The sequence below is a fragment of the Hypanus sabinus genome, chromosome 13 (genome assembly GCF_030144855.1).
Source record: "Hypanus sabinus isolate sHypSab1 chromosome 13, sHypSab1.hap1, whole genome shotgun sequence".
Taxonomy (NCBI): domain Eukaryota; kingdom Metazoa; phylum Chordata; class Chondrichthyes; order Myliobatiformes; family Dasyatidae; genus Hypanus; species Hypanus sabinus.
Window position 1 is genome coordinate 107417021 of NC_082718.1, and position 24265 is coordinate 107441285.

General features: G+C 43.2%; 1 protein-coding gene across 5 annotated transcripts in view; it reads left to right on the top strand.

The window, feature by feature from the left end:
• Positions 1 to 24265, top strand: part of LOC132404264 (solute carrier family 2, facilitated glucose transporter member 11-like) — a 76255-nt gene that overhangs the window by 46841 nt on the left and 5149 nt on the right. For 3 of the 5 annotated variants that reach the window (XM_059988404.1, XM_059988403.1, XM_059988405.1), the window contains 5 exons: positions 3370 to 3518; positions 4817 to 5004; positions 15807 to 15917; positions 19603 to 19704; positions 21694 to 21769. In XM_059988404.1, coding sequence (XP_059844387.1) covers positions 3370 to 3518; positions 4817 to 5004; positions 15807 to 15917; positions 19603 to 19704; positions 21694 to 21769 — 626 coding nt within the window. Of the gene's footprint in view, positions 1 to 3369; positions 3519 to 4816; positions 5005 to 15806; positions 15918 to 19602; positions 19705 to 21693; positions 21862 to 24265 lie in introns of all 5 variants that reach the window. The other 2 variants (XM_059988407.1, XM_059988406.1) reach the window with 2 other exon arrangements.

Below are 24265 nucleotides of genomic sequence, written 5' to 3' on the forward strand. Positions count from 1 at the left end.
TGAGAAGTATATCTCAGGTATTGAAATTTAATATAAATTCAACATCTGAAGTTCCTACTCAAAAACACTTTCACAAACTTGTCTGCACACTCTCATGATTTACCTGCCTACAGTAAAGACTACAATAAGAACCAGACCATGACACCAGCCCTCCTTACTGTGACATTTATGGCGAGGATTGTGGAATGAACAGTCGACGTTTCAGCCTGAGATCCTTCAGCAGAACTGGAAAGGCAAGGGGAAGAAGCCGGAATAAAAAAGTTGGGGGGTGGCGGAAGAGGAAAGAATACAAACTGACAAGTAATAGGTGAGACCAACTGATGCGGAAGGTGGGTGGGTGGGAGAAGGAATGAAGTGAGAAGCTGGGAGGTGATAGGTAGAAGCTGTAAAGGCTGAAGAGAAAAGAATCTAAAAGGAAAGGAGAGTGGTCCATGGGATTAAGGGAAGGAGAAGGAGCACCAGACAGACGTGAAGGGCAGGTAAGAGAAGAGGTAGGGTTGAGAGGGTAATCAGAATGAGGAATGGAAAAAGAATGAAGGGCACTTCTAGCTTCCTGTGCATCACATTGGATGCCTCAGTGCTTGATTAGAATTCAGCGTGTTTGACTGATCCATTGAGAGTGAAGATATTGAAGGTGAAGGGATGAGTGAGCTCATGGTTGTACCATTTGTATCTATCAAGTTGGTGATATCCAACTGTACCCCAGAGGCTGGTGTAAGGCTGTCCAAGTATAGCTTGTACATGGTTGAAGGTAGGTCACCAAAACCCTAGTGGGAAAAGGAAACATCAAAGCCTGAAGAAATTCAACATTACATCTAAACACTGGGAAGATATTGCACTCACTAGACACACCTGGAGGAAATCTGTTGAAGAGGGAGCTGTGCTACATGAGAACAAACTCCACTGTGCCACAGAGAACAAGCGAAGGCTGTGGAAGGAGAAACTGAACAACTGACCACAGTCACCACTTCCTCATGGCCACACTGCAGCAGAATCTGTGGATCCCGGATCAGCCTCTATCGAAACCTGAGAGCACTTCAATAGACAATCCCTCAGGAGAACATCTTTCTCAACTCCCATGATCGCGATAGTACTACAACTAGTACTTTACTAGTACTCTACTCACTTTACATTGATGACTGTGTGGCCAAGCACAACTCCAATGCTATATTTAAGTTTGCTGATGACACCATTATCGTGGGTGCAATCAAAGGTGAGCATCTGGAAATGGACAGGTGATGCTTTGGGGTCATACTTTTCACCTGGTCTTGACCCAAAGTGCATTAAAGTGGACTAAGGTGTAAAAGCCATTTTAGCACGAAGTGGTCATTGTGCTAAACTGCAGTGATTAGGGCTCAGAACCTGAAAGATTGAAGAGAAGTAGCTTTTCTGACTTCTGGACCTCTGATGACAGCTGCGAAAAGATAATGTTGGAAATATTTGCTGTTGCCTGAACCCCCCCCCCCAAGTTCCTCCAGCACTTTGCATACTGACCTCCAGTACTGTTTGTGTGGAGTTCTCATGACCTTCCTCAATCCTGTGAATGGACATTGCCCCCAATGCGTAGGTGGATTTCCTCTTTCTTTGCTTAATTATCTCAGAATTTGCATGTAATGGCCTCAGAGCGCTGTAAGCAGTCTGTGGCTCCTGGCTCTGGGAGATGAGCCATCCAGGCAATGCCATGTACTCTGGTTGTTCAGCATCAAAAAATAATGCAGATGCTGGAAATCTGAATTAAAAACTAGAAATGCTGGAAGCACCCAGCAGGCCGGGCAGCATACGGTGGAGTGAGAAGGAGGTGAGTGATCCTTCAATAGAAAGGTTCTAATTGAAAGGTTAATGGCCTGAAATGATAACCCCGTCACTCTCTCCACAGATGCTGCTTGACCTGCTGAGTTTTTCTGGGATTTCCAATTATCTAACTTTTATTTTATTTTCCTTTGAAGTACAGTACAGCCCACTTGGCTGTGCTGACCAACAACCCATCTATTTTAACTAATCACAGGGCACTTACAATGACCAATTAACCTACTAACTGGTACATCTTTGGTTCGTGGGAGAAAACCACTGCACACACGGGAAGAAGCATCAGATTTGAACTTTGAACCCCAATGAGTATTAGCATCATGCTAACTGCTACGCTGCCATTGCAGTTGGTTCATTTTGGTTGGTTCCTGCTCACTGTTGAAGGAGAAGGAAATGAGTTTGGCTGTTTTGGAGAAGCAAGGCCCCTGTGATCTCTGTATTGCATCAGTGTGCACAAGTCTTAAGATGGTGCTGTCCACTGCGCATCTGATGACTATTGTGACCATTGTTGTCACTGGCTCAATGGCACTGGCTTCCCTCTGCAGCTGTAGCTGTGACAGAACCATGTAACAAACCTGCGTCACCGCTTCCTGGAGAAGTTCATTTATCAGGCATTCCTGTTCTGAGGAGCATGTGATACGAACGAAACCTCTTTGTTGTATTGTCTCCTGCTCTTGGGTTGGCGCCTTCTACAGTCCAGCAACCATCCAAACTCTGCAAGCTTTCTCCTCATTCTCCCATCATGCAAGAGGAACAACATCATATGTCCTAGGCATTAGGAGTGATCCTAAATTTTACCCACACTTTGGACATTAAGGATTGTGGGATTTTCAAAGGCAGCATCGAACTTTGCTGCAGCCAACCCTTCCATTAAAAAATTGCTGACAAAGCTGAAAGTGGCCCTGAAGATCATGGGTTAAGGGTGAAAAGTGAAATGTTTAAGGGGAACCTGAGGGAGAACTTCTTCACTCAGAGGGTAGTGAGAGTGTGGAATGAGATGCCAGCAGCAGTGGTGGATATGGGTTCAATTGCAACATTTAAGAGAAGTTTAGATAGGTTCATGGATGGGACAGGTGTGGAGGGCTATGGTCCGGGTGTTGGTCGATGGAATTAGGCAGAATAACAATTCGGCACAGACTAGGTGGGATGAAGTTTTTGCGCTGTAGTGTTCTATGACTCTAGTTAATTATTCTGGAGTTGAGCTTAGGACTGGAATCTCTGTGTAAGTGTGGCTTTGGCCACATCATACAGCTGCAGTTTGACAATGATGGTAGGGGATCAGTATTTTCATCTGATTAATGCAGAAATTCGGCCTTTTCTGTGAGACCAATGTCCAAATACGGTGGTTGTAAAGGTAATTGAGCATGCTAGGTAATTTAAAGAAAATAGCGACTGCAGCACAAAAACTATGCAGTCAGTTTCACAGGCTTCACGCTTCATGTCTTTTATATTAACAATTTCACTAGAACAACAAAATCTTTTGTGGATAGAAATATCTGAAAACCTTTTAGAACCGTTAAATATATCTCAACCTTGTGTTATGTGCTCTTTTTGTTTCTCCAGAGAGATTTTAGGCAGTGAAAGTGTATGGCCTTTATTGATGGCCTTCAATGCCATACCTGCCTTTATACAGCTTGTTATCCTGCCCTGGTTTCCAGAGAGCCCCAGATACCTCCTGATTGACAAAGGAAACAGGGCTTTGTCCATAAATGGCAAGTGACAACACTTTATCTCCTGGGTGATACTTTAAAGTCCATTTCTGTAGCTGTAAAGAGCCAATCATTTGTAACTCCCAGCATTGTCGTTGAATTCATGGTTGCAAGAAGGGTTAAGTAGAATTTCAACTCTCGCAATTCAGGGTTTCACCTGCTATTGTTATTATGAATAGACAGTATTGGAACATGGAGCACTAGCAATTTCAGCCTCGCACTGACCTCTGTTATAGACTGAGTATCCAAGCACTTATCTGGAGAAATAGTGGTCTCATTGATCACCTACTCAATTTGGACTGACCGGTTTAAATTGGCATATGGGCCTTTGCATTGATAGGATGAAAGGGTGACTGTCAAAAGAGGTAAAGAGCAGTAATGTGAGTCATAGTTAATTATGTTCCTTCTGCTCTTTGTGATAAGGATTTTTATCGTATTGGGCCATTGAACTGTAGGGGGACTATTGAATTGGTTAGGTGACTCATCCTGGAATAAGCTTTTGTTATCAAACTTTGATATAAATTTGATAACAAAGGCTTATTCCGAGCCCTGATAATCTAGAGACTACTGAAAAACCAGTATTACACCGGCTGCCTTCCTTGCTAGAGGTCATGCTAGAGGAGGCTTTATTTTACAAAACACACTCTTTCAGCACAAATTTCTCACTGTGCTATCCAGAAAATTTGTTTTTAAATATTACATTTATTTGATTAAAAAATATAAATCCTCTGCCAATGATTTTGTCCTAAAGTCTGTTGTCTTTGAGTTTGCTTGACAACAGGAAAGCCTTGAACAGGAGAGGTTCTCAGTACTAATGCATTTAGCTTGCATGGAGTTGGGACTGATAAACCAGCAAACGATTCTGTTGTGGTCATGCTGAAGGTCCCATTAAAATTTTTCTGCAAGTAAGCTATACCGAATCCGACTGAAACACAAGAAAATAGGAGTATTGTTAGACCAGCTGCCCGCCTAGCCTCTCAAGTCTGTCCCACCTTTCAGTATGACTTGTCCCAAGCCTCAACCTCTCTGATGTACCAATTCCCCACAGTCCTCAGCCTCCTGGTCTTTGAAATATTTATCCACTTCCACATGTGGCAATTCCAATTATCTAGCCTCCATAGCTCTCTGGGGCAGAGAATTCCAGAGGTTCTGCAATCTCTGTGAGAAGAAATTTTTATGACAGGATACTTCTGTCTCTCTTCAAGGGCTCATACACACAGAGTGCCTTACTGCAATAGGCGACCAATGCAGCCATGACACCAGACTTACGTTGGCCCTCTTTCCAACTGTTATACCTGCAGCACTTCAAAGACTATGGGGCAAACGTGACTTCAATCAAGAGCTTGAAGAAATGCAAGCTGAGCGGACCGCAATAAGGGATGAAAGATCAAGAAGTGTGTGGGAGCTCTTCAGGGATCCCTCCATTCGAAGCCAACTGGTCATCAACATGATGGTGTCATTTTTTATGCAGCTCAGTGGCATTAATGCTGTAAGTACTCAGGATAAAAGGGGGTAGCTTGTAGATTGGTGCCCATGCAGCCCTCCAATGTTCACCTATTGCCTCCCAGTTCCTCCAAGAGGATCTCAACCTTGTCATGGTTTAGAGACTTGCAGAGAGCTACGCAGGCTGGCTTTATGCTTTGGCTCTTGGTAGGGTCACCCATGCCAAACAGGTCAAAGGGTAGAGGTCAGACTAAGAACGGTCCACTGGTCCTCCAGGTTCAGGGGTCTAGCTCAGAGCTAACAACCCATGAAACAGCAATGAAGAATTCTTCTACATCTGAGTGTGACAGTACTCTTGAATCTCCACCTGGCACTTGCACAACTGACAGCAGTGAAAATGGACATGACGAAGGAAGCCTTGAACATCATCAGAGATGGAGGGCCATCATTGCTGCCCTAAACGCCAGCGGTGAAATGGACAGTAAGTAACTAAGTCTCTCCCTATTCAAGGGGTACAAAGTCAGGAGGGAAAAGACAGCTGATTAGAGGCTGACAGCTTTAGTGCTGCTTCAGGACTTACAGAGAGGAACCTGAATAAGTTTTGCAGAGTCACTGACTGGGTTCTATCCTGGCCTCTGGTTTTCCCCATGACTGCATGGGTTTTCCCCAGAAGCTCACATCCCCAAGGTGTGCAGGTCGGTAGGTTAATTGCCATGACAATTGCCCACAGTGTGTAGGTGAGAGGGTGACTCTGGTGGAGGGGGGGTTTAAATGATTTGTTGCGAATGCGGGGTGAATATGTCAATGGAATTAATAGTTGTTTGATGCTTGTTTTTGACTTGGGGAGGCAGAAGACTTTTTCTATGCTCTGTCTCTCTGTGACTCTATAACCAAAAAGTAATTCCTGTTCCTATTATAAAGTAAAATGCAAACTGAAAAATACATACTGGAGTGAAAGGGCAGGGGATAGGGTGTACAAGCTGATATACAGCTGGTGTAGTGTGTAGTGAGACTGTGAGGAAGGACAGGCAGACAATAAGGCAAAATTGCAGTCAGTGGGAAGGGTTAAAGAGTACCTTTAAACTGAATAAAAGGTTCAACAGTTCAACAGCTTGGAAAAGTGAGGACAAAGTAAAAGGGGAAAAGAGTGCAGGACAGGTTACAAAAGTCTCCAGAATAAATTTTAAAAAGTTTAGAAAGGAATAAAAATGTAACTTCCAGTAACATAGGGACAAGATTGAAAAAGGTGATGATTACAGGACTGAAGGTGTTACAGTATATTTGAATGCACGCAGTATACAGAATAGGATAGGTGATCTTAAAAGCACAGTTAGAGATTGGCAGGTATGATGTGAGCATCACTGAGTTGTGGCTGAAAGAAGATCATAATTGGGAGCTTAACATCCAAGGATATACCTTGTATCGAAAGGATAGGCAGGTAGGCAGAGAGGGTGGGTGGCCCTGTTAGTAAGAAATGAGATCAGGTCCCTAGAAAGAGGTGACAGAGGAATGGAGGATGTGGAATCCTTGTGGGTAGAGTTAAGAAACTGCAAGGGTTAAAAAATACCATGATGGTAGTTATATACATGCCTCTGGACAGTAGCAAGGGTGATGGTACAAATTACAAGTGGAGATAGAAAAGGCATGTAAAATGGGCAATGTTATCATAGTCATGGGAGATTTCAATATGCATGAAGATTGAGAAAATCAGGTTGGTGCTGAATCCCAAGAGAAGGAATTTGTAGAATGCCTATCAGACGGCCTTTCGGAGAAGGTTGTGGCTGAGTCTACTAGAGGAAAGGCTATTCTGGATTTGATTAGGGAGCTTAGCGTAAAGGAACCTTTTGGAGGCAGTGATGATAATACATTAGAATTCACCCTACAGTTTGAGAGGGAGAAGATAAAGGCAAGCGTATCACTATTATAGTGGAGTAAAGGGTGTTATCGAGGCATGAGAGAGGAGTTGGTCAAAGTTGATTGGAAGGTAGAAATACTAGCAGGGATGAAGGCAGAACTGCAATAACTGGAGTTTCTAGAAGCAATTTGGAAGGCATAGGGTGGATACATCCCAAAAAGAAGTATTTTAAAGGGAGGATGAGGCAACCATGGCTGACAAGGGAAATCAAAGACTGCATAAAAGCAAAGAGAAGAGTATAATAAGACAACTGTGCTGCTCCAAAGAGCACCATATGAGATCATTCTTACCCTTGGCCGTTAGACTCTATAATGAGCCAACCTATAGCTGGGGAAATGATGTCTGTTAGACTGTTTGAGATAACTTTATTTTTATTTTTATTCTTTCTTACTTCTCTTCTAATATTTGTATATTTATATATCTGTGCACTTGTAATGCTACTGTGACACTGTAACTTCCTTTGGGAATCAATAATCTATTTATCTATAGGACAGCAAGAATTGGTAGGAAGCTAGAGGATTTTAAAAACCAACAGAAGTCATCCTAAAACAAACAAGAAGAGAAAAGATGAAATATGTACGTAAGCTAGCCAAAAGTATTAAAAAGATACCAAAGCTTTTTCAGATACAGTATCTAAAGGTGAGAGTGGATATTGGACCGCTGAAAAATTACCATTAGTAATGTGGGACAAAGAAATGGCAGACAAACTCAATAAGTACTCAGTAAGCATCAGTCTTGACTGTGGAAAGCATCAGCAGTATGCCAGAAATTTGAGCATATCAGGGGGCAAAAATGAGCATAATTGCTATTATTAGGAAGAAGGTGCTTGGGAAGCTGAAACCTGGACCAAATGGACTACAGCCCACGATTCTGAAAATGATAGGTGAGGAGCTTGTGGAGGCATTAGTGGAGATCTTTCAAGAATCACTAGCTTCTGGAACGGTTCCAGAGGACTGGAGAACTGCAAATGTCGCTTCATTCTTTAAGAAGGGAAGGAGGCTGAAGAAAGGAAATTATCAGCCAGTTAGCCTGACTTCAATGGTTGGGAAAATGTTACAGTCCATTATTAAGGATGAGGTTTTGGGGTACTTGGAGGTATGTGATAAAATAGGCCAAAGTCAGCATGGTTTCTTACTAGCATGGGTAAAAGATTGGCTGACTGGCAGGAGGTAAAGAATGAGTATGAAGTGAGTCTTTTCAGGTTGGCAGCGATGGGTAGTTGTGTTCCACTGGAGCTGGTTTTGGGAATGCTTGTTTTTGCATTACTTGTCAATGATTTCCATGATGGAATTGATGGCTTTGCAGCCAGATATGCAGATGATGCAAAGATAGGTGGGTTGACGATCTGACAACCTAACAATGGAAAAGCAATAAGAAAGAAATGAGGTTGCTGCACTACAAGGGATGGATGACTGGATTTTCCACTAACTGCCAGCAGAAGGGCTGCATACTCAAAGGATTCATGGCTTTGTGATGAAGTTTGCAGATGATGCAATGATATATGGAGGGGCAGGTAGTGTTGAGGAAGCAGGGAGCCTGCAGAAGGACTTAGAAAGATGAAGAGAATGGGAAAGAAGTGGCAGATAGAATACAGTGAAGGGAAGTGTATGGTCATGCACTTTGGTAGAAGGAATAAGGGCATATACAATTTCCTGTAGACTAGTTTTTCTCCCTGTATCCCTTCATGCTCTGCACGATGAAGAATCTATCAACCTCTGCCTTAAATATACATACAGCCTCCACAGTTGCCCGTGGCAAAGAATTCCACAGATTCCCCACTCTGTGGCTAAAGAAATTCCTCCCTATCTCCATTCAAAGCCTGTGTCCTCTGGTCTTAGACTCTCCCACCATAGGAAACATCCTTTCCACGTGCACCTTGTCAAGGCCTTCCTGCCTGTCTTTCGATACAAAGTGCATCCTTGGACATTAACCTTCCAGCTATAATCTTTCAAACATGATTCAGTGGTGCCTACAACATCATACTTACCAATCTGTAACTGTGCTGCAAGTTCATCTACCTTAATCTGTATACTGCGCATAGTCAGATACACCTTCAGTCCTATATTCACCCTCTATGATTTTGTCCACATTTTACATTGCATCTCATCCTGTTCACTGCAATGTTGCCCAATCAACAGCTTTTCCTTGCTACACATTTCTTCTGGTTGTAAACCAGCTACCTCCCCTTCGGCACTATCACCTGCTTTTCCTACGCTACTTCTTGCATTGAAATACACGCAGCTGAGGACATTAGTCATACCATGCTCAACCTTTTGATTCCTGACTTTGTCTTAACACCATCTGCCTCCACAACCTCTCCACTAACTGTTCTAGTACTCTGGTTCCCATCCCCCTGCAACTCCAGTTTAAATCCCACTGTACAGCATTAACAAACCTTCCAAAATGGTATTACTACCCCTCCAGTTCAGGTGCAAACCATCCCTTCTGAACAGGTCCCCTGCAAGAGAGCCCCATGATCCAAAAATTTTATACCATCCCCCCTACTCCAATTACTTATTAAACTGTATAATCTTCCTGGTTCTGTCTTCACTAGCATGTTGTATAGGTAGCAATCCTGAGATCCCAATCCTAGTGCTTTCTGCCTTTAACTTAGCACCTATCTCCTAGAACTCCCGGTGCAGAACCTCATCACTCGTCCTACCCATGTCACTGGTACCTATATGACCCACAACTTCTGGTGGTCCATCCTCCCACTTAAGTATACTCTGGATTACTCCCTGTGTTACGGGCTAGTGCAGGTAGGAATGGTGTTGATTGCACAGATGAATGAGTGGCTATGGAGATGGTGCAGGGGGCAGCGTTTCAAGTTCTTGGATCATTGGAACCTTTTCTAGGGAAGGAATAACCCGTACAAGAGGGACGGGTTGCATCTCAACTGGAGGGGGAGCCAATATCCAGGCTGGGAGGTTTGCTAATGCTACTCGCAAAACTTTTTTTTTCTCAGCAACATTTTTATTGCTTTTTTAAATCAAGAAAGTTTAAACTAGTTTTGCAGGGGGCTGGGAACCAGAGCACCAGGTCAGCAAAGGAAGAATTGGACCAGAAGATAGATTTCAGGGAAATTGAAAAGCAGAATTGAAATAACAGGTATGATGGGTCAGATTGTTTGAAGGGTGTCTATTTTAATGCTAGGAGTATTATAGGTAAAGGTGATTAACTTAGAGCACTGATCAGTACATGGAACTATGATATTGTAGCCATCACTGAAACTTGGTTGAGAGAGGGGCAAAAATGAGTGATTAATGTACCAGGTTTTCAAAGTTTTAGAAAAGATAGAGGAGGAGTTAAAAGAGGGGGTGGAGTTGCATTAATAATCGGGGACAATATCAGAGGAGATATAATGGAGGGGTCAGATACTGAGTCCATTTGTGCTGAACTCAGGAGTAGGAAGAGTGCAAACACACTGATGAGATTGTACTGCAGACCCCCCCAGCGATCCCCATACTCAACCTGGTGTTGGGTAATGAGTCTATCTTTTGGTAGATAAAGAATTAGGAAATAGTGGCAACTCCTTAACTTTCAGAATAACTATAGATAAGGATAAGTATGGCCCTTGAGAGAGTTTTAAATTGGAGTAGAGCAAATTACAAGGGCATCAAGCAGGAATTAAGGAGCATTAATTTGGAACACTTTTTCTCTGGCAAGTCCACATGTGGGGGTTTTTTAAAGATCAATTGCACAGAGTACAGGAAAGGTATGTTCCTGGTGGAAGGAAGGACGGGTACCGAAAGATAAGAGAACCTTGAATGTTCAGAGAGTTGATGAATTTAGTCAAGAGGAGAAAGGAAAAGTATGTAAAGCTTCGGAAGTTAGAATCAAGTGGAGCACATTAGGATTATAAAGAAACTGGAAAAGAACTAAAGAAGGAAATTAGGAAAAGTGGGAAAGACCAAGAAAAGCCCTTGGCAAGTAGGGTTAAGGTGAATCCAAAGGCATTCGATATGTACGTCAAGAGCAAGAGGATAACCCGGGAGAGGATGGGACCACTGAAGGATAAAGGGGGAACATTTGCTTGGATGTAGAGAATGTGACTGAGGTACTTAATGAGTACTTTGCTTCAGTATTTACGAAGGACAAGGATATGGAGAAACAGGAGATAAGTGCTAAGTTTATAAGTATGTTAGGGCACTTAGAGGGCAAGGAGGATAAAGTGTTGGGCCTCCTAATGAATGATGATGATGAATACTGGTTGCCAAGATCAGGAGGGAAGAGGAGTCCTCGGGGCGACGGCACGGCAGTAGAAGGCAGGTCTGGATCTGCAGACTCTGGAGCAGGAGGGACCCGGGAACAGCTGGGATGCCGGTGCTTAGGTAGTACGATCCTTCCTGAGTTTCCTCCTCTGTCGCACTTCTGGATCCCTCAAAATTCTTGGCTGTTCCATGGATCAGTGTCCTCCAGCGGTCTCTGTCACGAGCCACAGCTGCTGCCACTCGTTAACCTCGATATTTACCTGAAAGAGCTGTTGGTTAAATTTGTTTTTGTACCTCTTGTGAGGGGCGCCACAATCTCTCTTGCCCTGAAAGGTTCTCCGTAGAGAACTGCTTTCGGTGACCTGGAGTCGTCCACATGCGACACGTGGCCTGGCCAGCAGAGCTGCCTGAGCAGCTTCAATGCTGGGACGTTGAGCCTCCTCCAGGACTTCGTTGTTGGAGACACGATCCCGATATCCGTGATAGGGTGGAGACAGTGCTGATGGGAGCGCCCAAGCAACCGGATTTGCTCGTGGTACAAGGCCCAGGCTTCGGAGTCGTATAGCAGCCATGTGATGACGGCAGCCCTGTACACCAGGATTTTTGTGGACAGGCGCAGCTGGTGTTTCACCCACACTTGTTTCTGGAGGCACCCAAAGGCACTGCAAGATCCGGTGAATCGAGTGTCAACGTCCCTTACTACGGTAGTGTCGTTGGAGATGACACTGCCCAGGCAGGTGGCAGGTAGAGAGAGGGTGGTCAACCGTAGAGAGAGGGTGGTCGTCAATGGTGATCCGAGATGGGTTGTAAACACCACCAGGGGGCTTCTAATGGAGGATCATAGTTTTCTTCGGACTGACAGTTAACCCGAAAGCCCTTGCAGCCTTGGAGAACTGAGAGACTGCAGCCTGTGGTGCATCCTCTGTGTGCATGAGAATTGCCAGTTGTCTGCATATAGTAACTCCAGAATGGGCTCTTGCATGGCTTTTGTTTGGGTGAGAAGGCAGTAGAGGTGGAAGATATTTTTGTCAGTGCAGAACCGAATGTAGATGCTCTCTGAGGTGGTCACCTCTGCTTCCAGTTGCATCACATGAGCATTGGGAAACCCATGGCCTGCATGGCTCTGTGCAGGGCAGGTCACACCTTACCAACTTGAACTAGTTGTTTGATGAGACAGATTGGTACGGGCAGAGAATTGGATGTTGTTGACATGGATTGTGGTTGACAAAGTCCCTTATGAGAGGCTAATCCAGTAGATTAAGATGCATGGGGTCCGCGGCGAATTGGTTGTTTGGATTCAGGACTAACTTGTGCAGTTGAAGTTGCAGATAAGGGCTGAGAAATGGCAGAACAAGTTTAACCCAGATAAACATGAGGAGCTGCACCTCAGTGAGGCCATACACTGTGAAGGGCAACAGTGTTGCTCAGCAGAGAGATCTTGGGATCCAAGTTCATAGCTCCTGGAAAGTGGCTACACAGGTCGATAAAAGTGGTTAAGAAGGCTTATGGAATGCTTGCTTTTATTGTTTTAGGCTATGTTGCAACTTTATAAAACTCTGAGTGGGCCACAACTGGAGTATTGCATACAGTTCTAGTTGACCCAGAGGGCAAGCATTGAAGGTGAGAGGGGGTAGGTTCAGGGGAGATGTGAGGGGTAATTTTTTTTTTACTCAGAGAGTGGTGGATGCCTGGAATGCACTGCCTGGTATGGTGGTAAAGGCAAATACATTAGAGGCTTTCAGGAGACACTTGGATAGGCAGATGGATGTGAGGAAGGTGGAGGGATATGAACATGGTGTGGGTAGGAGGGATTAGTGTTTGGGTGTTTTTGATTTGCTTTTTAGCTGGGTCAGCACAACATTGTGGGCCAAATGGCCTGTTATTCTGCTGTATTCTTCTATGTTTCTGTGTAAACGTGGGCCAACCTTCTTCCCTAAATTTTACCCATTTTTAAATTTTGATCTATTTTACAGAGATGCGGAATTTTATAGTATGTGGTTGCTTCATCCTTTTAACTTTATCTAATTCCCTAAAGAAACATCTTGCGCATATACAGTGTCAGAATACTCCCTGTACATTTGACAGTGAGTGAAGCACAAAGCAAAACTAAAGGGTTAAATGAAACAAAGTGGATCCTTTATCATTAGAACAGTGGAGATGCAATATAAACCCATAACTTGATTGCACATAAGGACTGCGTTTTGCAGAACGTTCTTAGCTACAGATTGTCAGTAACACACTCACAGTCTTTCCTCTGTTCATTTTATTTTAAATGGATTAGTGTCACATTCAGGCTGGGAGGTAGGAATTTGATTACATTGATCTCTATTCAAACCACTTGGCATTCTCCCAACTTTTAAATATGTATGAAATAAACTAGAAAAACCTCTCAGTCAATGATTGTCACACTTCCAATTTGTTCCTCATGTCATGGTGTTCGATCTGCTGCCTGGGATTTTTTCTGTCCATTGGATAGAAAAAGAATTGGAGATTTTAGAAACTCACTCCACAGCACCACCAACAGGTAATAGTGTGAAACTACAGCAGATGCAGTTGATATTTTGGTTAGCCATTGACACACAAGTATAGCCAACATCATCATAAGGGAGCACGTGAGCTTACAAAAGATAAGCAACATAACCACTGATTCTTCTGATAAATATAGCAATGTTTTAATCACACCACATGGGTAGGTTCCACCCTCTCATGTAATGCAATTCTTCCTAAATACTCTATTTGATTGGTTAACATTTCCTTGTACTTAGCTCAGCCCATTAAACCTCTTAATAATTTTATAGACTCTCATTTATGTGTCCTCTTCTATTGTTTTCTTTGTCACGATAGAGTCATCGAACGCTCGGTCTTTCCTGATAACTGTACACTCTCAGTTCTGATCATCTTCTTGCAAATCTTGTCTGCACTTCTCCCAGTACCTGTGCATGAGCACCTTGAATGCAAGCAACATCACTGCTGTGATCTGTTCTAGGGCCAAGGCCAAGGTGCATGAGCCCGATCCATTAAGATATGATGCTAAGGAGACATGGGAGCTTCTGCAGATGCTGGAAATATGGAGCACACACACAAAATTCTGGAGGTCAGGCAGCAGCCATGGAGGAAAATAATCAGTGAACATTTTGGGCCAATGAAGAGAAATGTTGACTGTTTCCACCCTTTCATAGATGCTGGCTGACCTGCTGATCCCCGCCTCCATTTTTTGTGTGATGTTTTGGTTCTCAATTCTCTGATTGATGGAAACTTACTTTGCACAATAGTTCAGTGAGTGAGCTTCCTTAAACCTCTTCTGATTTTTACATCCGTTATAATCAACGGAAGTAACCATAAAACAGTCAGCCTTTTCATTCATTTTTCACCAATACTCAAGGTAGAGGCACTTAAACAACTGAATGCTATTTATTAACAGTATCTGTATCCATACTCCCGGTTTCTTTGCTCTCCTACCCAATGTCATGTTTTATATTCAAGCAAGGAGTAGGCTCTTTATTCCAACTCTTGCCTTGCTTTCCTATAGTTGGAGTGCAGACTCATACTTATAGCTAAACACCACCATGTTCTTTAGTCAATGTAATTTATATACTTGAAAACCAAAGGCCTAGCAACATGTCAACCTATTTTGAACCAAACACAAAAACTTTGGTCAAAATTTGCTTCCAAATTTTGAAATATAGCAATGACATGAAATGGTGTAAAATATGGATGAATGAGGAGTGATCTTATAAACATGTTTTAAGTCATGAGAGGCATAAATAAGATGGTTGGCAACGGTATTTTCCAAAATTTAGGGGAGTGGTGAAAGTGGAAAGTTTTAAGAGAGATCTGAGGGGAAACTTTTTCATGCAGTGGGTGTTGAGAATATGGAGTGAGCTGACAGAGGATGTGGTTGAGGCAGGTACAATAGTGTCATCTATGAAATTTAGAGGAAATTCCCCAACATTGTTGCAGATTAGAAGGAAAGCAGCAAGTGATAAGGATCTTCAGAATTTATAGTGAACATAGGACATTTGTTTTGATGCATTTAATTTGCTTTTTGAACATGGTTGAATAGATTAGTACTTCATTCCCTGGAGTGTAAGAGAATGAGCAGAAATTTGATAGAATTATGAAGGGGTATAGATAGAGTAAATGCAAGCTGGCTTTCTCCTCTGAGGTTGGGTGAGACTAGAACTAGAGATCAAAGATTACAGATGAAAGGGGAACAAGCTGCCAGCAGATGTAGTGGATGCAGGTTCAATTTCAGCATTTATACATAGAAGTAGAATTAAGCCATTCAGCCCATCATGTCTGCTCTGTATAAAGAGACATTGAATAAGTACATAAATAAGAAGGGTATGGAGAGCTGTGGTCTAGCTGTGGGTCGATGGCACTAGGCAGAATAACAGTCCTGCATGGGTTAGATGGGTTGAAGGGCCTGTTTCTGTGCTGTAGTGTTCTATAACTATGACTATGACGAAGGAGGCAGAGGAGAATGATGCTAAACATTAGAAAGAAAAACATTTGAATGTCTGTGAGGTGAGGGTTAGAGAGCCAGAGCACAGAGCACAGAGGAGCTGAACTGCTCTCTGAGCTTCAGTGAGAGTGATTGCTTAAGAAGGTGTTTTTTTTTATACATTAATACATTGTTGGATAATGAAGCACCTTAAAAAACAATTTCAATTTTAAAAAACTGCTTTTCTCCAAGAAACTTAGTACAGTTTTGTTTTTCAGATCTATTCATATGCCTTTGAGATTTTCTACGGGGCAGGAATTTCCAGGAATATAATCCCGTACGTGTCCATCGGGACTGGGCTGATTGAAACGCTCATGTTGCTAATCTGTGTAGGTACAATGTTTGTCTAAATAGCTGGTGATGGGGAAGGATTGTCAGTTAGTTATATCAGGTGTGGAAACCGCTTTCTCTGGACTGGCCTTCTCTTTGGGATTTGGCTGTGTCCTCTTGGATTGACTGAGATCATGAACAGAATTAACTGAACACAGAGACCTGAACGTCCCTTACACCCACACCTTCAAACAACACAACTCGGCCATGAGCATTTTCTTCCTCGCAACATCCTTCATTATTTCCCAGTATACCTGCAACTTATCCTCTCTCACATGTCCCCATCATTTCCATAATACGTAGGAGCGGAGCGAGATCCATTGAGGCTGCTCCACGCTGATTCATGCTGATAAATCATCGCTGATTTATGACCCCTCTCAACCACATTCTCCTGCCCTCTCCCTGTAACTTTTGACACCCTTACTAATTGAGAACTTATCCAACGTCCACTTTAAATCACCCAATGACTTGGCCACCACAGATGTCTGTGGCAATGATTTCCATAGATTCACCACCTTTTGGCTAAAGAAATTCCTCCTCATCTCCGTTCTAAGTGTCCATTCTTCCATTCTGAGGCTGTGCCCTCTGGTCCGAGATTCACCCACTATAGGAAACATCCTCTCCATATGCACTCTATCTAGGCCTTTCAATATTTGACAAGTTTCAATGAGATCCCACAGTACTCCTCATTTCCGGGATCATTCCCCTTTGTGTCTTTGAACAACAAAGGAGATTGTGTGCGGAAGCCAGTTAACCGGTCACCGCTGCTTTGGGATATGGGAAACCAGAGTGCCCAGAGGAAACTTGCCTGTTAAAACTCTTCACAGGCGGTGTCCAGGCTCAGAACCAACGCCAGGCCTCTGAGGCTGTGAAGGAACAGCAGTAACAGCTGCAGCACCAGAGCAGTGTTGCTGTCTTGAGTTCAGAATAGGTCCCATGTGGCAGACAGTCTGAGCCATCACACCATTGGCACTATTGAGGTTGCTCTCACAGAGATTTGAAAATGGTGATCCACTTAACTAGAAGTGCATGGAATATGTCTGAAATTATTGCATTTATAAACCTAAATCATTGCACAATGTAAGAGGCTTAAGCTATGTTTGTTTTGTTGTTTAAAAATTGAAAAATGTTGTTTTAATTTACTCCACGATCAGTCTGACCCTTCCTTTCTACACAGCCCTCCATATTTCTTTCATCCATGTGCCTAGCCAAGGGTCTCCAAAGTGTCAGGCTCTACTACTACCACGGCAGCCTATCCCAGGATATCCCAAAGTGTCAGTCTCTACTACCACGGCAGCCTATCCCAGGATATCCCAAAGTGTCAGTCTCTACTACCACGGCAGCCTATCCCAGGAACTGACCTGCCTCTGACACCTCCCCTAAACTCTCCACCACTCTCCTTAAAAGGACGTCCTCTGGGATTTGTCTCCCTGGGAAAGAGGTGAGGGCAGTCCGTTCTATCTCTGCCTCTTATTATCTTAAACACCTCTACTATATCACCTCTCATCCTCCAAAGAGAAAAGCCCTAGTTCACTCAAACTTTCTTAATAAGACCTGCTCTCTAATGCAGGCATCTTCCTGGTAAAACTCCTCTGCCCTTCTCTAAAACTCCCACATTCTTCCTATAATGAAGCAACTAGTACTAAACATAGAACTCTGGTCTGACCCGAGTTTTATGGAGCACTGTGGAAGTCTTCCTGCCCTAGTAAAATATAAGGTGAAAATATTGGAGTCAGTTTCTATCTTGGTGTTTCAATCTTCACATCCGTAGTCTCAGCCTCAATGCTCCATGGATTGTTCAGCTTTATACTGAAGCAGATTTCTGTTGGATTTGCCAAATTAAGGAATTATTAATGTCCCATTAGAAAGAGTGGCTGAAGAGTGTAGAACTACCCATGTTAAGTACCTGACCATCTCCAGCACAGATGAATAGGTGCTGATATTTCCAGAACGCATGTGTAGCATGAAACTTAATGATGCTCTGACAACACCAATAGTACAAGTGGGTCCAGGTCTACCCTCCCTGAATTGAAAACCAAAAGCAGCATCAGAGTTCCATGAGATCAGGGAATAAATCTTTCTACCCAAGCTTATTAACACTAAATATCTCCCAAGGCCAAGACAAAGGTAATCACAGTCAGAGCTTCACTGTAACTATAGAACCATAGAACACTACAGCACAGTACAGGCCCTTCAGCCCTCCATGTTGTGCTGATCCATATAATCCTTTAAAAAAAGTACTAAACCCACACTACCACATAACCCTCCATTTTTCCTTCATCCATGTGCCTGTCCAAGAGGCTCTTAAATACCCTTAATGTCTTAGCCTCCATCACCATCCCTGGCAAGTCATTCTAGGCATTCACAATCCTCTGTGTAAAAAAACTTACCCCTGATGTTTCCCCTAAACTTCCCTCCCTTAATTTTGTACTTATGCCCTCTGGTGTTTGCTATTGGTACCCTGGGAAACAGGTACTGACTATCCACCCTATTTATGCCTCTCATAATCTTGTAGACCTCTATCAAGTCCCCTCATTCTTCTACACTCCAAAAAGAAAAGTCCCAGCTCTGCTAACCTTGCTTCATATGACTTGTTCTCCAAACCAGGCAACATCCTGGTGAATCTCCTCTGCACCCTCTCCATAGCTTCCACATCCTTCCTATAATGAGGTGACCAGAATTGAACACAAAACTCTAAGTGTGGTCTCACCAGAGATTTGTAGAGTTGCAACATGACCTCTCTTCTCTTGAACTCAATCCCCCTGTTAATGAACCCTAGCATCCCATAGACCTTCTTAACTATCCTATCACCCTGCGCAGTGACCTTTGAGGGATGTATGGATTTGAACCCCAAAGTCCCTTTGTTCATCCACACTCTTAAGTAACTGACCTTTAATCCTGTACTCAGTCTTCTGGTTTGTCCTTCCAAAATGCATCACCTCACACATGTCCAGATTGAACTCCATCTGCCATTTTTCTGCCCAACTCTGCAGCCTGTCTATATCCTCCTGTAACCTTCGACAACCTACAGCTCCATCCACAACTCCTCCAATCTTTGTGTCAGCTGGAAACTTACTCACCCATCCTTCCGCCTCTACAGCCAGGTCATTTATAAAAATCACAAACAGCAGGGGTCCCAGGACAGATCCCTGCAGCACTCCACTAGTCACCACCTCAAGGCAGAATACTTTCCTTCCACAACCACCCTCTGCTTTCTTCCTGTAGGCCAATTTTTTATCCAAACAGCCAAGGTTCCACTGATCCCATGCCTCATGACTTTCTGGATGAGTCTCTTGTGAGGGACCTTGTCAAATGCCTTGCTAAAGTCCATGTAGACGACATCTACTGCCCTACCCTCATCAATTTCTTTTGTTATCTCTTCAAAAAACTCAATCAGGCTCATGAGGCACGATCTTCCCTTCACAAAGCCATGTTGACTATTCATGAGTAGACTGTACTTCTCCAAATGCTCATAGATCCTATCCTTAAGAATCCTTTCCAGTAGCTTGCATACCACCAACGTAAGACTCACTGGTCTGTAGTTCCCAGGTTTCTCCCTATTACCTTTTTTAAACAAGGGAACTACATTTGCCATTCTCCAGTCCTCTGGCACTTCCCCTGTAGCCAAAGGGGATTCTGTGTGTTTTAAGCTCTGTGTTTTATTTTGTGAATCTTAATGTACAGGGCTTCTTTGTTGAACGAACTGGAAGAAAGTCCCTTCTCTGTGGGGGCTTAGGCTTTATGGGCCTGTGGACAGGACTTTTGACGATCACCTTTGCTTTGCAGGTGAGCACCAATGGGTGGGGCCAGAAAGAAAGAAGCATTCATAACTATTCAGGTTTCTGATCTGTGGACATTAACGAAAGAGCAAAAAGACAGTTACAGGCCTCGGGGAACAGGGGAAGAAAGGAGAAAATGAAGAGAGAAAGGACAATTTTTTGGATGAAACAACACAAATCACCTAAGGACATTAGCGAAACTGCAGATGCTGGGTATCTGGACAAACACATAAAGGAATTCAATATGCCAGACAGCAACTTGGGGGGAAATGTGCAGTTTACATTCTGAGTCATCAGTCAGTCCTCTTTCGAGTGCAGATGAAGGGTTTTGATCCAAAATGTTAACTGTCCATTTCCCAGCTTGGATTACCTTGAGTTTTGTAGAATGAATGAGTATCAAGTTGTGATGTTTTCACCACACAGTCCCCCATTCCACCACACAGTCCCCTCATTCCGCTACACAGTCCCCTCATTCCGCCACACAGTCCCTCATTCCACCACACAGTCCCCTCATTTCACCACACAGTCCCCTCATTCCACCACACAGTCCCCTCATTTCACCACACAGTCCCTCATTTCACCACACATTCATCATATTATACAGTATTCCTGCTATAAAAGCAATAGTGTTCAAAGGAGGTTCACAAAAATAATTCCAGGATTGAATGACTTGTCATATGAAGAGTGTTTGACGACTCTGGGTCCATATTCACTGGAAGTCAGAAGAATGAGGGGGTGACCTAAATGAAGCCAATCAAATGGTGGAAGGTCTTGCTAGCATGGATACGGAGAGGATGTTTCCTATAGCGGGAAAGTCTTAGACCAGAGGACAGAGTCTCAGATTAGAAGGGTGTCCTTTTAGAATGGAGATGAAGTGAAATTTCTTTAGCCAGAGAGAGATGAATATGTAGAATTATTTGCCATAGACAGCTGTGGAGAACGTCTTTATGTATATTTGAGGCAGAAGTTGATAGATTCTTGATTGGTCAAGGTATGAAGGGATACGGGGAGAAGGCGGAAGATTGGAGCTGAGAGGAAAATTGGATCAGCCATGATTAAATGGCAGAGCAGTCTTGATGGGCCAAATGGCCTAATTCTGCTCCTATGCCTTATGGAAATATATGAAAAAAGTAAGTAAATCAATTACACTAAGTATGTATATATATATATACACTAAGTACACCAAGTGCAACGTTTTCCAAGGGCCACCAAAGACTGTACATACTCCCAACAGTGTGTTTGAGTTTTGGCAAGAGAAGGGAATTGTCTGTGTTTATCACTGCAATTATTCCTGCAGAAAACTAATGTAAGATTTACACAGCGTCCATGCTATGAGTTAGAAAAGGAAAGTTATTTGTATGGTACCAGCAACAAAGGACTCCACTTATAGGCAGGAAGTGAAGGAAATTTAATAGATATGTTCAAAACATAAACAGATTATTGAGTTAAGAGGGAGTCATCATTTCAACTGGCAGGAGGCCTGTAAAACCACAGACTTAAGGAAAACTGCCAAAGGTGCAGAAGGGAGGTGATTTTCAATGCAGTGAGTTGCTATGTTCGGTTTTATTTGAAGATCGTTAGAGGAAGATTCACTAAAAACTTCCAAAGGACTTTGATCTTTAGGAAAGATAACACTAGCAAGTCAATAGCTTGGAGTTAAGGGGTAGGACAAATCGGACAAGTTTTTGGCAGAAATTCCACAGGTAAAGTGGACTATTGGCTGTACTATACGATTCTGTAGTTACTAATATCCCCAACGTAAATATCTGGACTACTTTGCAAAGTAACGGGGAATGAGTTACCAATAAATTTCACTGGCACAATACCATGACTGATGTGAGGGTGGATAAGGGCTGACTGGACTTTGTGTTTGCTAATCATGGTGGTCCTCGGTGAGATGGAGTGAATGAAGCAGAAGAAGGGTGAGGGATGGAGGAGGTGAGGAAGTGTGCATTTTTCCCCACAGCTGACACGTTGCCTTGCTTTTTCTCTGCAGCATCTTGTCAGCTGGATGCCGTACTGCAGCCTCGTCTTCATTTTCGCTTACATTATCAGCTACGGACTTGGTCCAGGTGAGCCAAGTTGTGCAGGCTCTCCTCGCTCCCCAGTCAACCTCCCTGGTCTTGAAAGCCACCACCTACAGTGGCATCACAAATGAAAATAGGCGAGTGCCACCCTCAAAGCTACAGGTTCACCTTCAAGTTGACATTTGTGGATTCCTGGTGGTAATCTACTCCCTGTGATAGTGAATGTATAGAAAGTAAGGCAGCTGTAGCCACCGAGCTTAATTCAAATGGAATGCTGACTTGTGATTGCAATGAGAATGTTTTGTTAAACTCATTGTAACCTGAGGAACTTTGCCACTCACACACCGACAGACCACTCTCTGAAACCAAATCAAGCAGCACAAACTCAAGTTAGATATTAAGTTAGATATGGCCCTTGTGGCTAAAGGGGTCAGGGAGTATGGAAAGAAAGCAGGTACAGGGTTCTGAGTTGGATGATCAGCCATGATCATACTGAATGGCGGTGCAGGCTCGAAGGGCCGAATGGCCTACTCCTGCACCTATTTTCTATGTTTCTATGTTTCTATACCTCAGCTTGGATTGGGCCACAGGACAGAGCTGACGTTGCTGTGACACTTACATCGAATACAGTGGGCGTGTTGTATCTTGTACATGTAAAATGAGCAGATGATGAAGCTTCTTCTCTTCTGCACAATGATCCCAGGGTGTTCCGTGAGTACACTGCATATCCTATTGGTTTGAACTAACCCAGTAGACTTAACTTCACAATTTCATCAGCTTTGTGAGGTATGTGATTGGGAATAGGAGGAGGCCATTTGGCCCTTCAGCTGGGGCCTATTATTCAATAAAATCACAACTGATCTAATCTTGACTTCAATGCCACTTTGCTTCCCTGTTGTCTTAAATGACTGCAGGTTCGACAACAGCTTAGTCACTGCTGCCATCAGGTGCCTCAACCAAATTGAAGGACACTACTTCTAACTCAGTCTATATTTCTGTCAAGTTGCACTTTTGTCAGATTTATTTCTTTTTATTTTTTATCCTGTAAACTGTGTGATTTACTGTATGGTAATTTAGATCAATCTAATTTATGTTTGTCACGTACTGTGTTCCAGTGCAAAACAGAAGCCGATTTTCAGGGTATTTATATCCTGGATATGAATACCCTTGCCCATGGACCTCAGCATTGAAGAAGAGGCAAGGATTGAATTATATATGAGTAAGAGTATTAGCCAGATACCAGAGATGGTGCAGTAAGATCTCAGTCTGAGGGAGCAGTTGCACTATGGAATTACCAGTGCATATTTTCCAGTGGATTAAATGGAGTGGAAGTCAGGTACAGTACATAGGTTCAATAATGACTCAGCAGCAGCTTGCTGCACTGAAGATGAAGATGCATTCTCCCATAAAAAGGCTCAAAAGTTGCTCTGTATCAACGATGGTCATCCAGATTGATTTTTTTTTGTCCCAATGGAAGACCATTGAGACAAATAAATGTGGATTTGTATAAGGTCATCATCAGGGAACGCAAAACCTGTTCAAGATTCAATACTCAAGATTGCTTAACATCACTCCAGTACAGAAGTGTAAGGGAGAACAAAATAATAGCTCTGGATTCAATGAAGCGCAAAGAAACAAACCATGGTAAAGAACATAATAACAATAAAAACACAAAAACATAAAATAGCTTCTATACATCGATGGATTGTATGTCCATAAAGTGATGCCAGGCACAGGGGTGTCTGTACATAAGGTGACTGACAGGAAATGATAAAGTAGTGGTGGTTGGGGGTGTGGAGTGGGTTATTGGGTGGAGGTGTTGATCAGCCTTACTGCTCGGGGAAAGTAACTGTTTTTGAGTCTGGTGGTCCTAGTGTGGATGCTGCATGGCCTCTTCCCTGATGGGAGTGGGACAGAGAGTCCATGAGCAGGGTGGGCGGGATCCTTTGTGATGATACTGGCCATTTCAGGCACCTTTTTTTATGGATGTGTTTGATGGCCGGTGATGCATTGAGCAGATTTGACAACCCGTAGCAGCGCCTCCGTGCGGTTTCTGTACAACGCAGTGAGGCAACGCATTAGGGTGCTCTCTACTGCACATCTGTGGAGCAGATTGAACATTGTTGGCTGAGTTCTTTTGTCCTTTAACTGGGTCAATAATACAACATTTGTAGAGTCTGGACTGCTCCTGGGGGCTGTGCTCAAGTTAATATTGTAAGTTACAATAAATTCAATGTAACTTGTCATAATCAAACTCTAAACACAAGAGACTATGGAAATGCAGAGCAATACATAACCAGCTGGAGAAACTCAGCATGTCAGGCAGCATCTACGGAGGGGAATAAACAGTCGACTTTTTTGGGCCAAAAGCCTTCATCAGGACGGCAAAAGGGGGGAAGAAACTGGAACAAGAAGTTAGGGGGAAAGGGAAGGTGTGAAGTTGGCAGATGATAGGTGAAGTCAGGTTGAGCGGAAGCGGGGTGTGTGGGGGTTGGGGAGTGTGTGTGTGGAAGCTAGAAGTTAGGAGATAATAAACACAAG